The sequence below is a fragment of the Aquarana catesbeiana genome, linkage group LG01 (assembly GCF_042186555.1).
Source record: "Aquarana catesbeiana isolate 2022-GZ linkage group LG01, ASM4218655v1, whole genome shotgun sequence".
Classification (NCBI taxonomy): domain Eukaryota; kingdom Metazoa; phylum Chordata; class Amphibia; order Anura; family Ranidae; genus Aquarana; species Aquarana catesbeiana.
This window is the reverse complement of record NC_133324.1, coordinates 328,000,199-328,014,775: the sequence shown is the minus strand read 5'-3', so window position 1 is coordinate 328,014,775 and position 14,577 is coordinate 328,000,199. Positions and strand designations below refer to the sequence as shown.

The window sequence follows — 14,577 nt, the reverse complement described above, 5'->3', positions numbered from 1 at the left end:
GTTATACCATTTATTGCAGGATATGAATATGGGTATTGATTATGTTTATAGTTGTTAGCACTGCACTTTTCTCTATATGGTTTTATTTACAGGATTAGATCACTTGTATGTGCTAGCTGCTTACACACGTTTGTTTTTGACAGTGCGATATTTCTGCATATATAATTTTCATTCTTTCTGGTGCAAACAAGGATTGTGAAGCAAAGCTGGTTCTCCGAATCCTTCCAATCTGTGCTCTTACTGTATGATATGTTTACCAGAAACGGAGACCTCTCTGATCAGCGAGTGCCATTTGCTAGATTCACAGCACTGCAAAAGGCAATAAAGCCTAAATGGCTTACAGTTCTGGCCATACCTCTACTAGTCTAAATAAAGATGTGCAGAGGATTACGGTAGGCTGAGGCAATATTTAAAAATACATTTAAGCAGTTGATTAAATAGGTAACTGCATTAAAAGGTCTTTATATCGGTCTACACTTAAGCTTTAAGCAGCCTCTTCTGCTTTTATATTTATAACATGTCCATATATTAGATTCTCTGTGCTATTATTATCCACACATGATCTATTCTTGAAGCATTCATTTTCATTATGACCCCATCTATTATACTTTGGATGTCCTGTAAGCCATGGTATATATTTTAGTGGTGAGCATTGATAGCACATATTACCTTTAGTCTATCATCCCCAAGTCAATCAATGTTTAGTAGATTTTCTTTATTCAACTTCCATTAGGGGTCTGTCTTCTGTGACTGGATACTGCTGACTTTCATGAACAAAGATCACATGTACAGCCTGCGAAAATATGACAAGGTGAGTAGATAGCATTGTACAAAATGGAACTCAACACAAGTGATGGTTTGCCACCAGATTCACATAATATTAAGTTCAGTGGGCTCCCATTTGCTTATTTCTTAGGTTCTAAAGTCTTACATGTCATTAGTGCTCGAAAAATTGTTGAAATGTTGGTAATAATGATTAAGGAGTGACTGTATCATTATTAACATTAATATTATTCATCACCCTATTGTGCACTAATATTAAATACTGAATATGAATATTTTCTAAAAAAAAAGCTCAAATTTAGATATACATACATGACTAAATATGCTCATGCCTTCCTGCCTGTTCAGGCTGCTCTGTACATATTTTCAAATAGAGAGAGAGTCTAGATTAAACAGCTTTTGCTGTGGTTTGCCTTTAGAAAATCCAAAATGCTCTGTAATCCCTGGGTCGTGGGAGCAATCTGGATCAAATAGGATTTTTGTATTCAGCCTAAAATCCTTTTCATGGAGACATTGGAAGTTTTGTACTGTCAGGTAAACTGACCTCCACAAGAGGAATGGACACTGGTAAACAAAAAGTTGTAGGCCAGCCCAGGATAACACCTACTACATCCAGCATGACTCAGTTTTGTGGCATTCCGATGTAGCACCCTTCTAGTGTAGGGCAGGCTGCTAGGTAAATGTAGCCTGGCTCCCATGTAATCAGGGGAGCAGATGGTTGATACTTAAGGCTGCTCAGTGTTTCACAGGCTGCTGCTCTGTTACTTTCCCCTGTCTTCTAGAGGATTCTATAGGTATAGTGGGAGGAAGAACAGAGCAGGCAGCCTAAATATTTATGGGACTCCAGTCAATCCCTGGGGAGGTGTGCCCAGAAGGTGGTGAGAAAGCCCATAAACAGTCTGGGGCCTGAGCAGCAAAGGGCAGTGTTCCTTTGTCCAGTCCTGCAGGAGCAGACACCTGTGTAGGGCTCTGCCCCCTGGTGCAGGACCCTAGAAGAAGCCTTGAGGAAAACTATTTGCAGATACTGCAGATATGTGTCCAGGGATCCAGTTGGGTCTGGGGGAAGCTCACTGGAAAGAGCCAGGAGGAAGTTGGTGGGAAAGAGTCCAGCTGTCCTATGGTGGTGTGAGTCTACATCTCCCTCACTAGGAATAGCTTGGTGGATATCGACAGGAGGCAACGGATGATCCTGTGGTCATGTGAGTAAAAGACCCCAATGCTGAAGGAAAGTGACTGTGTGAAGCTTTTACCTCTAGACGGAGTACAGGTCACCAGCAGCATAGAGATCCTGTGGGACATTCAATGTGTACAGTGCAGCCAGCAACTTTGTACACTGTAATCAGCAGTTCATGCATAGTATAGAATAAAAAGACGTGTGCCGTCTACACATTACTTAAATGCATCAAACAGAAGAACAAAACATCAATACAAAAATACAGATCATCATATGTACTCTCCAAGGGGTGGTGTACCCTGATACCCAACGCGTTTGCATTATTCTGATACCTTCAGTTAAGGCACTTACACAGAGGAGGCATGCCATACACTGGACCCTGATATCTACAGGACACATTGAACCAGGGACGCTTGGATATTATCCGCCCGTTACGCAGCCCACATTCAAAGCTCTAACGACAGTCTGTCCCATCCAATCTTTATTAACATTTACTGATGCTGGAAACATAGTGCACCTTAAATCTTCCATCATCGTGGTCTGGCGTCCATTTACATTTTGTTTGATTGAATTGCCTTTGGTGCTCCTTGAACATGGAATCATTCCAATGGAATTAAAACATATGTAAATATACCCAACTCTCAACCCCTGATGAAAGTATCAGAATACTGGAAACACGTCGGGTATCGGGTACACCACCCCTTGGAGAGTACATATGATGATCTGTACTTTTGCACTGATGTTTTGTTCTTCTGTTTAAAGTATTTAAGTAATGTGTAGATGGCACACGTCTTTTTATTCTATACTATTAAAGATATATATTTTTTTATCACAGAGTTGGTGGTCTATTAAAGTCCCATTTAGGGGGTATTTTTCCTTATTCCATTGCATCAGGGATGGGACCACCATACTCTACATCTGATACGGTGGAGGTCTCTCTTTTTTCTACTTAGACTGTTTCTGAACCAGTAGAAAAATGAAAAAAATTATGTGTGCCTGGCTGTGTGTGTTCTAAGGAGAGAGATTGGACTGTATTCACCAGCGTCTCCCATGGTGGTGCACTGTACCAGTACCAAGAAATAGGTAGCATATCATAAGCACAGAGTAACACAGGAAGTCTTGCACTCTCAGGATTAGGGATGAGCCAAACACCCCCCGGTTTGGTTCGCACCAAAACATGCGAACAGGCAAATAATTTGTGCGACCATGCGAACAACGTTAAAGTCTATGAAACACGAACATGAAAAATCAAAAGTGCTAATTTTAAAGGCTTATATGCATGTTATTACCATAAAAAGTGTATAGGGACCCGTGTACTGCCCCAGGGGACATGTATCAATGCAAAAAAAAGTTTTTAAAACAACTGTTTTTTCAGGAGCAGTGATTTTAATAATGCTTAAAGTGAAACAATAAAAACAAAATATTCCTTTAAATATCATGCCTGGGGGTCCCCTTAGTCTGCCTGTAAAGTAGCGCATCTTTCCTATGGTCTGATATGGATATTAAAGAGAACTCTACGCCAATTTTTTTTTGTAAATGGTGTGAGGTCCCCCCCAAAATCGGGGAACCCCGTACCAAAACGTAAAAAAATGGCATGGGGTCCCCCCAAAATCCATACCAGTCCCTTACCCGAGCATGCAACCTGGCAGGCCAAGGCAGGAGGGGGACAAGCAAGCATCCCCCCTCCTGACCCGTACTAGGCCACATGCCTCAACATGGGGAGGGTGCTTTGGGGTCCCCTCCAAAGCACCTTGTCCCCATGTCGACGGGGACAAGGGCCTCATCCCCACAACCCTGGCCCGGTGGTTGTGGGGGTCTGCAGGCGGGGGGCTTATCGGAATCTGGAAGCCTTTAACAAGGGGCCTCCCAGATCCCGCCCCCCCATGTGAATGGGTATATTGTACCCCTACCCATTCACCAAAATTTAAAAAATTTTTTTTAAAAAGTGTCCCACGATGTCCATCCATCTTCAATCACGGCGCCCAGACCCGAAAAATTTAAAAAAGTTGCTCCGCCTCGATGGGAGGCATCCTGACGACTGCTATCTCTTGGCTGTGACAGCTGTTATATAGGCAAGGGCGGGGCCGCATCAGATGACGTTAGAAGGGGGTGGGGCCACATGGTTACATCAACGGTGTTCCCACCCTTGCCTATATAACAGCTGTCACAGCCAAGAGACAGCAGTCGGCGGGTCACCTCCCATCGAGGCGGAGCTTTTTTTTCTTCTATTTTTCGGGTTCATCAGCACCGTGATTGAAGATGGATGGACACCGATGGACACTTTTTTTAATTTTATTTTTTAATAAAGGAATTGTCCAAAACTGTCTCCTGTCGCTTTTACTTTTTTGACACTTTTTTGGTGAATGGGTATCGTGTCCCATGTACCCCATATCCATTCACATGGGGGGGCTGGGATCTGGGGGCCCCCTTATTAAAGGGGGCTTTCAGATTCCGATAAGCCCTCGGCCCGCAGACCCCCACAACCACTGGGCAAGGGTTGTGGGGATGAGGCCCTTGAAGGACCCTCCCCATGTTGAGGGCATGTGGCCTGGTACTGTTCAGGAGGGGGGTGCTCGCTCGCCCCCCCTATTCTGGCCTGCCAGGTTGCATACTTGGATAAGGGTCTGGTATGCATTTTAGGGGGCCCCCACGCCATTTTTAAAAAAAATTTTGGCGCGGGGTTCCCCTTAAAATCCATATTAGACCTGAAGGGCCTGGTATGAATTTTGGTGGGACCCCCACGCCATTTTTTTTTACATCTTGGCGCGGGGTCCCTCTTAACCACTTCAATACACTGTGTTATATATACTACACTGCCTGCACTGACTGAATATAGAGTCTACACTAAATGCAGAGTATATATATATATATATATATATATATATATATATATATATATATATATATATATATATATATAATACTAGACTATTATATATATATATGCACACCACCAACTAACCTGCCTGCCTAATCTAGGTCAATCTATCTCCGTCCACACACTATACGCGGCCGATATTTATGTACGTAAGCAGCCTTATATAGTGTGGTGCGTGGACTTAGTCTCCCTGAGCCTTGACTGACCAAAGGCACTCTGCCTTTGGTCAATTGTGGCTCTTGCAGCAGAGTGCGCTGTGATTGGCTAAAGCATGCAGGTCAGGTGCATGCTTCGGCCAATCATCAGACGTCAATGCACTGCGAACTCACAGTGCATTATGGGGCGTTCCGCAGCACTCTAATTTGCCGCAAATGCCCCATATGTTCGGTTTGTTTGCGAGCAAACGAACACCCGATGTTCGAGTTGAACTTACGTTTGACTCGAACCGCGGGCTCATCCCTATCCAGGATATTCAAAAGCAATCCCACAGAGGGGTGGGCAACAGCAAACAAACTGCTAGCAATCTCCCTAAAAATAGCAGAACTGGGGATTCCCTGCAGATCAAAGAGATCCCGGACGGATGGTGGACGGGAAGGATGCGTTATATGGTCTAACCTTAGGAGGCAGGGGAAAGGAAGAGCTGGGGCTGTTGCTTCTCCTCCCAGCTGAACAGGAAGTGTATTCTGAGACCCGATTGGGCTTCCTGATTAGCCGGGAGAAGAATCAGGAAGACAATAGCGAATATTAATTTGCTATTGTCACACAACTGGGTGGACTCAGGACGCAGTGCTTTATGTACATCATAATTTCCATCCACAAGTTAAGGGGCAGTTGTTGAAGTATGGGCATGGATAAAATGTCAGAGACACTGACAGGTAATTCAGATTTACAAGTGATGGTCCAGATTCTGGTACTGATCGCCAGTCACAGACATATATTTCTATATTTGAAGCCAGCAGATCTAGGCAGAGCTGCACAATGCTATATGACTCAAAGTATTGGTACAGTAATCATGTATATTGCATAAAGATGAATATTTTATGCTCAGTTCCCATAGATCCCTGCTGATCCAACATGTTATAGAAACATGATGAAGAATGATAGAGTGGACTGGAAGATGACCTGTTACAAAATGTATACAATGTTATTAGTAGTTCCCATTCTCTTTTACCACTTGTATACATATGACAGGGGTCAGTGGCAGGATGGGATGCCTACTGCTGGCACATGCACCCCACTTTCTTCTTCATTCTGATCCGTGCATGCCCAACTTAACACAGCCCATGCCCCAATTTCAGCAATCAGGTCCCGAATGAAAGGCACAGCTCCTCTGTCACCAGCACAGATTGCTAATTAGACAGGGCACTGTGCAGCTATTCAGCCTGGTGCCAGCTGACAAGTGACACATACGGCTGTATGCACTAACCTCGATCTTCTGCAGATGACAGGTCCTCCTCCAGCCACAGTCCGAACACCATCTAATAAGAGCAGCGGCCCGAGGCTCCGAGAAAGTCCATGATTGCTCCGTGCCCCGAGTCTACCCTTTTTTTAGCCAATTAGAGCCTCAGGCTCTAATTATGTTCTTCTAAAGAAAAAAAAATCCACTTAAATCCATGCGTCCGGCGCCCTACATGTAGATTAGGGGGGATCAGGGGGGAGGCGCCCCTGTGCCTCTGGTCCAGGGGATGCCCCATAGTTGTGGGGAACATCTCCAGGACTCTTAGTGCTTATTCACTCTTGTTGTGTTAGCTCGCTTTTTTTTTTTCTTATTTATGTACCGTTTATTTTTGCTTTCCTTGTGAGCTAACTTCTGTTATAACCTTGTCTGTTAACCCACTTGTTAAAAATGAATAAAACTATTGAACAGAACAGAAAACTTTTTGGGTTACAGTTAACTACAATTATCAATGTAATGCTCACACAGACCCAGCATTCAAATTTTAATTATACTGCAGGTCTGGAAACTGGAGGAGACCCATACTGCAACAGTTACTACAGTCAGCTCCCCGCAAGACTCGCCAGCTTCTTCTGAATCTCTCTGTACTAATCATGACCCTCCATACAAGGACAGCAGCCCAAGAGTTGAAAGCAACACTCAGGAAAATGGACAACAACAGGCATGGAGTGAGAGGACAGAGTCTGCACCTGGGAGCTGATATTTCACAGCAAGTCCCTCTATTGCCTCTGGAACTGTTGGCCAAAATGTTTTACTGGAAAACATTTACATAAAACTCAGGAAATTGCAAGCATTTTGGAAAAGGACCGGAGCTATGTACAGTCCATCAAAAGGCTGAGGAGTCTGAAAAGGCTTCATAAACCTTAGGTGGAAGAGGGAGGCTTACTGCAGATGAGAAAAATGAACTATTTAACAAGTATTGGGGGCTGGATATAAGGATGAAAGAGCACAGAGATGAGTGAGAAAGGATACTGTAAACCTTTGGGCTGAGAGACAGTAGTAATAGTGCACTTAAAAATGGACCACCAGCATTAATGAGAGGAGATGACCATTCGTAGTTCTCTTTTTCAAACAATTCTCTTCTAACTTCACACCCATAACCTATTTTACAGTAGGGTTGATTTAAAAAAAAAAATGGTCTGTCCCATCCTTAGCATCTTGACATGCCACCTGTTATCTTTCTAGAGCAGAATACATAGTACATAATACATGGGGTTCTCATTCTCAACTATAACCTGTGTTTTCCTTTAACTCTGATGTTCTTTTGTAATCGTTTTGCGTTTTTAATTTGTAGGACCTCTATTTTGCAGTTCCCTGGCTTCACTCCCTAATTTTTTATGATATTATATCAAACAGCCTTTTATGTACTCTGCTTCTACTCTTTTCTCTTTGTTAAGTACTGGACTCCATGTCTCTCTTGGGATCCATGAGCAGGGAAGTGAAGAGTAATGATCTCTCTTAGTAGATAACAAGATTTCACAGTAATTATTATAAGGATCGGACTTTGTGGTCTCAGATTTACCTCCATTACCTCCTTATTTGCTCACTGCCCTTCCCTTACTTCTTTCTTTTTGTCTGTAAGTGCCGAAATGTGTACTTAAATCAATTATAAGATTCCTTGTGGTATTAGAGTGCCTATAATGAACTTCCATGCAAAGTAATAAATTATAGATGTCATTACTCTCTGAATACATGCTATGTTTCCTTACATTCAACATGATGTTTGAATTGTAAACATTGACCAAAAGTAAAATTCTTCAAAATGCAGTTTTGGACTGAGCTAGGTATAGGATAAAACATTGACATGCTGAAGTGATCAGCCTGTGGAAAATATGTAATCTTCTAATTGGGAGAATAAATGGTCATTGAAAGAGCTTCAAATGCATCTACCATATAGAGGGGTTAAGGGTCTATATTAAAAGGCAGTTATTTAGGCTGTATTTTTCATCACTGAGTTGTTTAATTCAAGATATAAAAAAAAATTAAAAAGCAGAACAATATTAAATTATACAGTATCTCACAAAAGTGAGTACACCCCCCACATTTTTGTAAATATTTTATTATATCTTTTCATGTGACAACACTGAAGAAATGACACCTTGCTACAATGTAAAGTAGTGAGTGTACAGCTTGTATAACAGTGTAAATTTGCTGTCCCCTCTAAATAACTCAACACACAGCCATTAAAGCGGAGTTCCACCCAATTTTTTCACTCCTCACCATGCAGTACTGATGCACATTCTTAAAATGAATTGGCAATTTATTTTTATTTTTCCTGTTCACTTACATGATTTATGCCTATATCTAATTTCACTTCCTCCTTTAGCCGCCATGGTGCCGTACGTAATTTCTGGTTTTGCATGGGCTCCTGGGAGATCTTGGTCAGCTTGGCATGGCACTGCTCCAGTAACATTTAACATTGGCGTCCATAGAAATTCTTGGTCAGCTTGGCATGGCATGGCTCCAGTAACATTTAACATTGGCGTCTATGGAAAATCTTGGTCTTCACAAAGTAAGAAAACAATGCTGCACAAATAAAAAAGCTGTGCATAGTTTACAGCATACCTTTGTTACATTGCACAAGGCATGAGTATTCTAGGGGTATTTTTATCTTAAAAGTCATATTTCGGCCCGAACTCTGCTTTCATGTCTAAACCACTGGCAACAAAAGTGAGTAAAGCCCTAAGTAAAAATGTCCAAATTGGGCCCAAAGTGTCAATATTTTGTGTGGACACCATTATTTTCCAGCACTGCCTTAACACACTTGGGCATGGAGTTCACCAGAGCTTCACAGGTTGCCACTGGAGTCCTCTTCCACTCCACCATGACGACATCACAGAGCTGGTGGATGTTAGAGACCTTGCGCTCCTCCACCTTCCATTTGAGGAGGCTCCACAGATGCTCAATAGGGTTTAGGTCTGGAGACATGCTTGGCCAGTCCATCACCTTTACCCTCAGCTTCTTTAGCAAGGCAGTGGTCATCTTGGAGGTGTGTTTGGGGTCGTTATCATGTGGAATACTGCCCTGTGGCCCAGTCTCTGAAGGGAGGGGATCATGCCCTGCTTCAGTATGTCACAGTACATGTTGACATTCATGATTCCCTCAATGAACTGTGTATCATCATTAGAAGAGGCTTCCTTCTGGGACGATAATGCCGACCAATTTGATGCAGTATGTGGCATATGGTCTGAGCACTGACAGGTTGACCCCCCACCCCTTCAACCTCTGCAGCAATGCTGGCAGCACTCAGACGTCTATTTCCCAAAGCCAACCTCTGGATATGACGCTGAGCATGTGCACTCAACTTCTTTGGTCGACCATGGTGAGGCCTGTTCTGAGTGGAACCTGTCCTGTTAAACCGCTGTATGGTCTTGGTCACCGTGCTGCAGCTCAGTTTCAGGGTCTTGGCAATCTTCGTATAGCCTAGGCCATCTTTATGTAGAGCAACAATTCTTTTTTTCAGATCCTCAGAGAGTTCTTTGCCATGAGGTGCCATGTTGAATGTCCAAAGACTAGTATGAGAGAGTGAGAGCAATAACACCAAATTTACACACCCGAGGCGCATGACAACGGGAAAGGAAAATGGCTAATTGGGCCCAATTTGTACTCACTTTTATTGCCAGCGGTTTAGACATTAATGGCTGTGTGTTGAGTTATTTTGAGGGGACAGCAAACTTACACTGCTATACAAGCTGTACACTCACTACTTTACATTGTAACAAAGTGTAATTTCTGCAATGTTGTCACATAAAAAGATATAAAAAAAATTTACAAAAATGTAAGGGGTGTACTCACTTTTGTGAGATACTGTATATGCTATTCTGGAGTAATAGATTTCTTATGGACAGACCTGGACAGAAGCAGAGAACAATACTTCTGTCATTTGTTCACAAATGTTAGCAATCCATCTGCTGACTTTCAGTGGGGCTGATTTACTTAAACCACAGCGAAGGCAGGTAGAGCAACCAATCAGGATTTACCTTTCATTCTGTTGGAAAATTTTTAAAAAATTCTAATTGGTTGCTAAGTGCAACTTCTTCACATTTGCTCTAGCTTTCTTTTTCCCGTGTTTGTAAATCAGCACAGTGTCACGTGTGAGGAGTTATTGAGTGTTATGGTGAGACATTTATTCTGCAAGGGTAAGCTGCAGTTCCCAGCCTTAGTAACGCTTTCCATATTGGGAAATGCCTTTAATATTGCACAATGGGGTTATAAAGGAACTCTTTTTTTTTTTTTTTTTGATTTTTTTTTGGAAATCAGTTTACTCTGCATATATTAGGACGTCGGTACCAATGTCATTGGTTTGCTAGTAGCAGTTATATACAGAGGAACATTTGTAAACCATAATTTAAATGGTGTATCTAAAGTTATAAAATGAGCTTTTTCTATAAATGCTACAGTATCAATAGTGTAATTCTATACCTTTGATATCATGTTAGTATTAAGACTGAGCTATTGCTTTTGGTAGCGTTTTAGGCAAAAACTGCATTGTACTTTGATATTGGTGAACTTTAAGAAATAGTTGTGGATAACTGTGTTGTCTGTGGGAAGATATTTATATGGATTAATACAATTGTTACTAAAACTGCATCTGAATATTTATTAAATAAAAACAGTAATAGTAATTATTTACTTGTAGCGTTTTATATTATAATTAGCAAGATGTATCAGTAAGCTTGATATTTATAGTTCCCTTTCTTGAGAGACTGAGTTTTGTAAAATTCATCCAAATTCATTTTTAATATGTTCATCATGGGAATCTATGAAAAGGTCTTTCTAACACAAGCTGCCCAAAGACTTATGCCGCGTACACACGACCGGACTTTACGGCATACTTGGTTCAGCGAACTGGAGTCCGTCGGACAATTTGATCGTGTGTGGGTTCCAGCAGACTTTTTTTCCCCAAAAGTTTGACGGACCTAGAAATGAAACACTTTTCAAATCTTTTTGATGGACTCGAGTCCGGTCGAAAAGTCTGCTCGTCTGTATGCTAGTCCGACAGACAAAAACCGACGCTAGGGCAGCTATTGGCTACTGGCTATGAACAGCCTTGTTTTAGTCCGGTCGTACATCATCACGTACAAATCCATCGGACTTTGGTTGATCGTGTGTAGGCAAGTCCGTTTATTCATAAAGTCCGTTGAAAAGTCCGCAGGACAAAGTATGCCTTAAAGTCCGGTCGTGTGTACGCGGCATTAGGAGTATGGTTGACAGGGCAAGCCCCAGAGCATTACAAAGCTTTTGTATGAGTTTATAAGTAGCTTCTGTGGATAGGAAGGAGCATAGAGGGAGAGCATTAACTTTTGCCCAACAGCAGCTGGCCAGCACAGGTTAGTTGAGCTCCTAAAAAGAGAAGAGGCTGTTTTTTGAAATGTGTAAGCCTTAGAAGTTTTGGATAGAATGCAACAGGTCATTTTTTGGGACCCCTAAAAAGGGCAGTAGTGAAGTGATATCCCTTTGCTTTTAGGACAGAAGTATTGAATGGACCAATTATTGGTTGAAAAACACTACCTTAGGCAAAAACAGGAATATTGTACTGAGGACCACCTTGTCGTCATAAAATACAGTGAACTGAGAGTAACAGCAAAGATAAGTGATAACTCAACACTGGGAAACATAAGGAGTACCTTGGGGAAGATCAGTTTGGACAAGAACAAAGAATCATGGCAAATTGAATTGTGAAGTCAGGAAAGATGTCAAACCACAGTATGTATTTTCCCATATTCCATGAGAGATCTTTGAGGATAACTTAACATTCAGCATAGTATTGGTTGTTGAATCTGAAAAGCCCTTGCAATAGAATGAAGAATTCTAAATACAAACTGTCAAAGACATCAACTTGAGATCTTGATATAGAAAAGGGTCATGTGATAGAAGGTCTACTCCAGGGGTACTGAATCAAAATTCATGGGGGTCCGGTCAGTAAAATTTTCTTCCAGCGGAGGTCCGGGTAGCAGATTGGTGATGACTCAGATGCTTCACATCACAGCCTCTTGTGCACGTCATGATTGATTTCTATTGCCCTTGTAGATACCTGTGTTTTTCTAAGTGTGAACAAGCCCTTACATCTATGCCCTCAGTCCCCCCTTCACAACACATCTCTCCCTTTTTCATCACAGTCCCCCATCATTGACCGACCCATCAGAGACCCGCCAACCCATTACAGACGGTTCCCATCACAGCGTGTCCCTTTAAAGACCCCCTCCATCACAGACCCCACCCACCCCCATCACACACCCCTCCCACCCCCATTACAGACCCCCCTCCACAAACACAGATCCCCCCTCCATCACAGATCCCCCAATCACAGATCCTCTCCTCCACAGACCCCCCTCCACCAAAGACCCCCCTCCATCCCAGATCCCCCATCACAGACACCACTCCATCAAAGACCCCCCATTACAGACCCCACTTCATCACAGACCCTCCATTACAGACCTCACTCCATCACAGATCCCCCATTACAGACCCCACTCCATCACAGACCCCACTCCATTACAGACCCCCCATCACAGATCCCACTCCATCACAGACCCTCCATTACAGACCTCACTCCATCACAGATCCCCCATTACAGACCCCACTCCATCACAGACCCCACTCCATTACAGACCCCCCATCACAGATCCCACTCCATCACAGACCCCCCCATTACAGACCCCACTCCATCACAGACCCCCCCATTACAGACCCCACTCCATCACAAACACCCATTACAGACCTCCCATCACAGATCCCCCTCCATCACAGTCCTCCCTCGGTATTACAAAGTCAGACTGTTCCTTTCATAAACGCAGCATTCCCCCTTCCTCCCCCTCCCCACACTGCCCTACCTTAGTCACACAAGCCAGGAAGTACGCAGGTCCAGACAAAGGGTGGGACTTTTCAAATTAAAGGCGGGTGATTGGTTGCCGGGACCGCCCCACTGTCTAGCAACCAATCACCTGCTTTGTAACTTGAAAAGTCTCACCCTTTGTCCAGATCTGCAGCGTTCCAGGCTTGTGTGAATAAGGTAGGGAAGTGTGGGGAGGGGGAGGAAGGGGGAGTGATGCGATGATGTAAAGGAGAGACCTGCAGTGCCTCCCATGTAATCAAGGATTTTAGCGGCAGTGGCGAGCAGGCGAGCTGGCAGAGGGGAGAAAACACTCAGGCAACTGTTTGGCGAGGCTGCGGGCCGCATAGGGCTGCTACTGGGTCCAGATTCGGCCCGTGGTCCGCCATTTAGTGATGCCTGGTCTACTCAGAGTTGAATAGGATCAGTGTTGCCAACCATCAGTATTTTTACAAACTATTTGTAGCACTTACCCCCACAGAAGCCTCTGATAATGATGGGTTCTCTGTTCTGCCACAACTCTTAAAGCTGCTCAGTCCCCACTGACACACCTGGTTATAGGTAGAAGGCCGCTCACACCTGTGGAACTTAAGCGTTAGTATGCTACACTAAAAAACTACACAGGAAATAGGCCAAGCAACTGGTGGAAGATTAAATGAATGTATTGAAGCAATGCAGGTAAGCAACGCATAAATCAAACAACAGGCTGATAAAAAGATTTTAACTAAGTAGATGGTCATTGACCCATAGTTTAGGGTTTAAGCAAGGGCATAAAGCAACTTGGGAAAATAAAGGGTCTTTGTGTGCACACTACACATACAACTCCAACAGCGGGAGGGCATATGCATTCCTGACAAAGGGGTACCCCTTTGCTGCTGAACCCTGACCACCGTGGTCAGAGTGCATCCCTCCGTCATACGCAGCCCTGCTCTCTGCTATCCTCTATCCCTCTCACCCCCTCCTCTCTGCCTGCAGTGTTTGTGTTATATGGGTTAACAAACACTTTAAATTTTATATTTTTTAAGCCCATTCAATCACTGGAGATAGATCTCTTTACTTGTAGGACACGCACCAGCTGCTGCATGAAGGAACATAGTTACATAGTTGGTAAGGTTGAATAAAGACTCCAGTCCCTCAACCCGAGTGGGTTTGTGTGTGTATTATGTTGCTACCACTTCCTGCATACCTTATATTATGTTCGCTAAGATGCCCATCTTAGCAAACACATGCATGCATTTGCCCAACATGCACTCAGTTTCAATGGGCCAGAGCAGATGTTGAGGGTGCACAATTGTAGCATCCAGCTGGTCCTGCAAATGGTATGGCAGAGGGGAATTGAGGGACCAACAATCTATGCAGAGAGCCCCCCCACTGTTGCATATGCAATGGGATGCAGCAATTGAAAATGAGGAGTGCTGGTATGTACTATTCATGGATCTGGAACTGCATAGGGG

General features: G+C 43.3%; 1 protein-coding gene across 1 annotated transcript in view; it reads left to right on the top strand.

Annotated features, from left to right (window-relative positions):
- P2RX2 (purinergic receptor P2X 2) overlaps positions 1–10,875 on the top strand; it is a 79,295-nt gene extending 68,420 nt beyond the window's left edge. The window contains exons 11-12 of the mRNA XM_073630997.1: positions 734–811; positions 6,791–10,875. Of these exons, the coding sequence (XP_073487098.1) occupies positions 734–811; positions 6,791–6,991 (279 nt within the window). The 3' untranslated portion in view covers positions 6,992–10,875. The remainder of the gene's footprint in view (positions 1–733; positions 812–6,790) is intronic.
- The last annotated feature ends 3,702 nt before the right edge of the window (positions 10,876–14,577 follow it).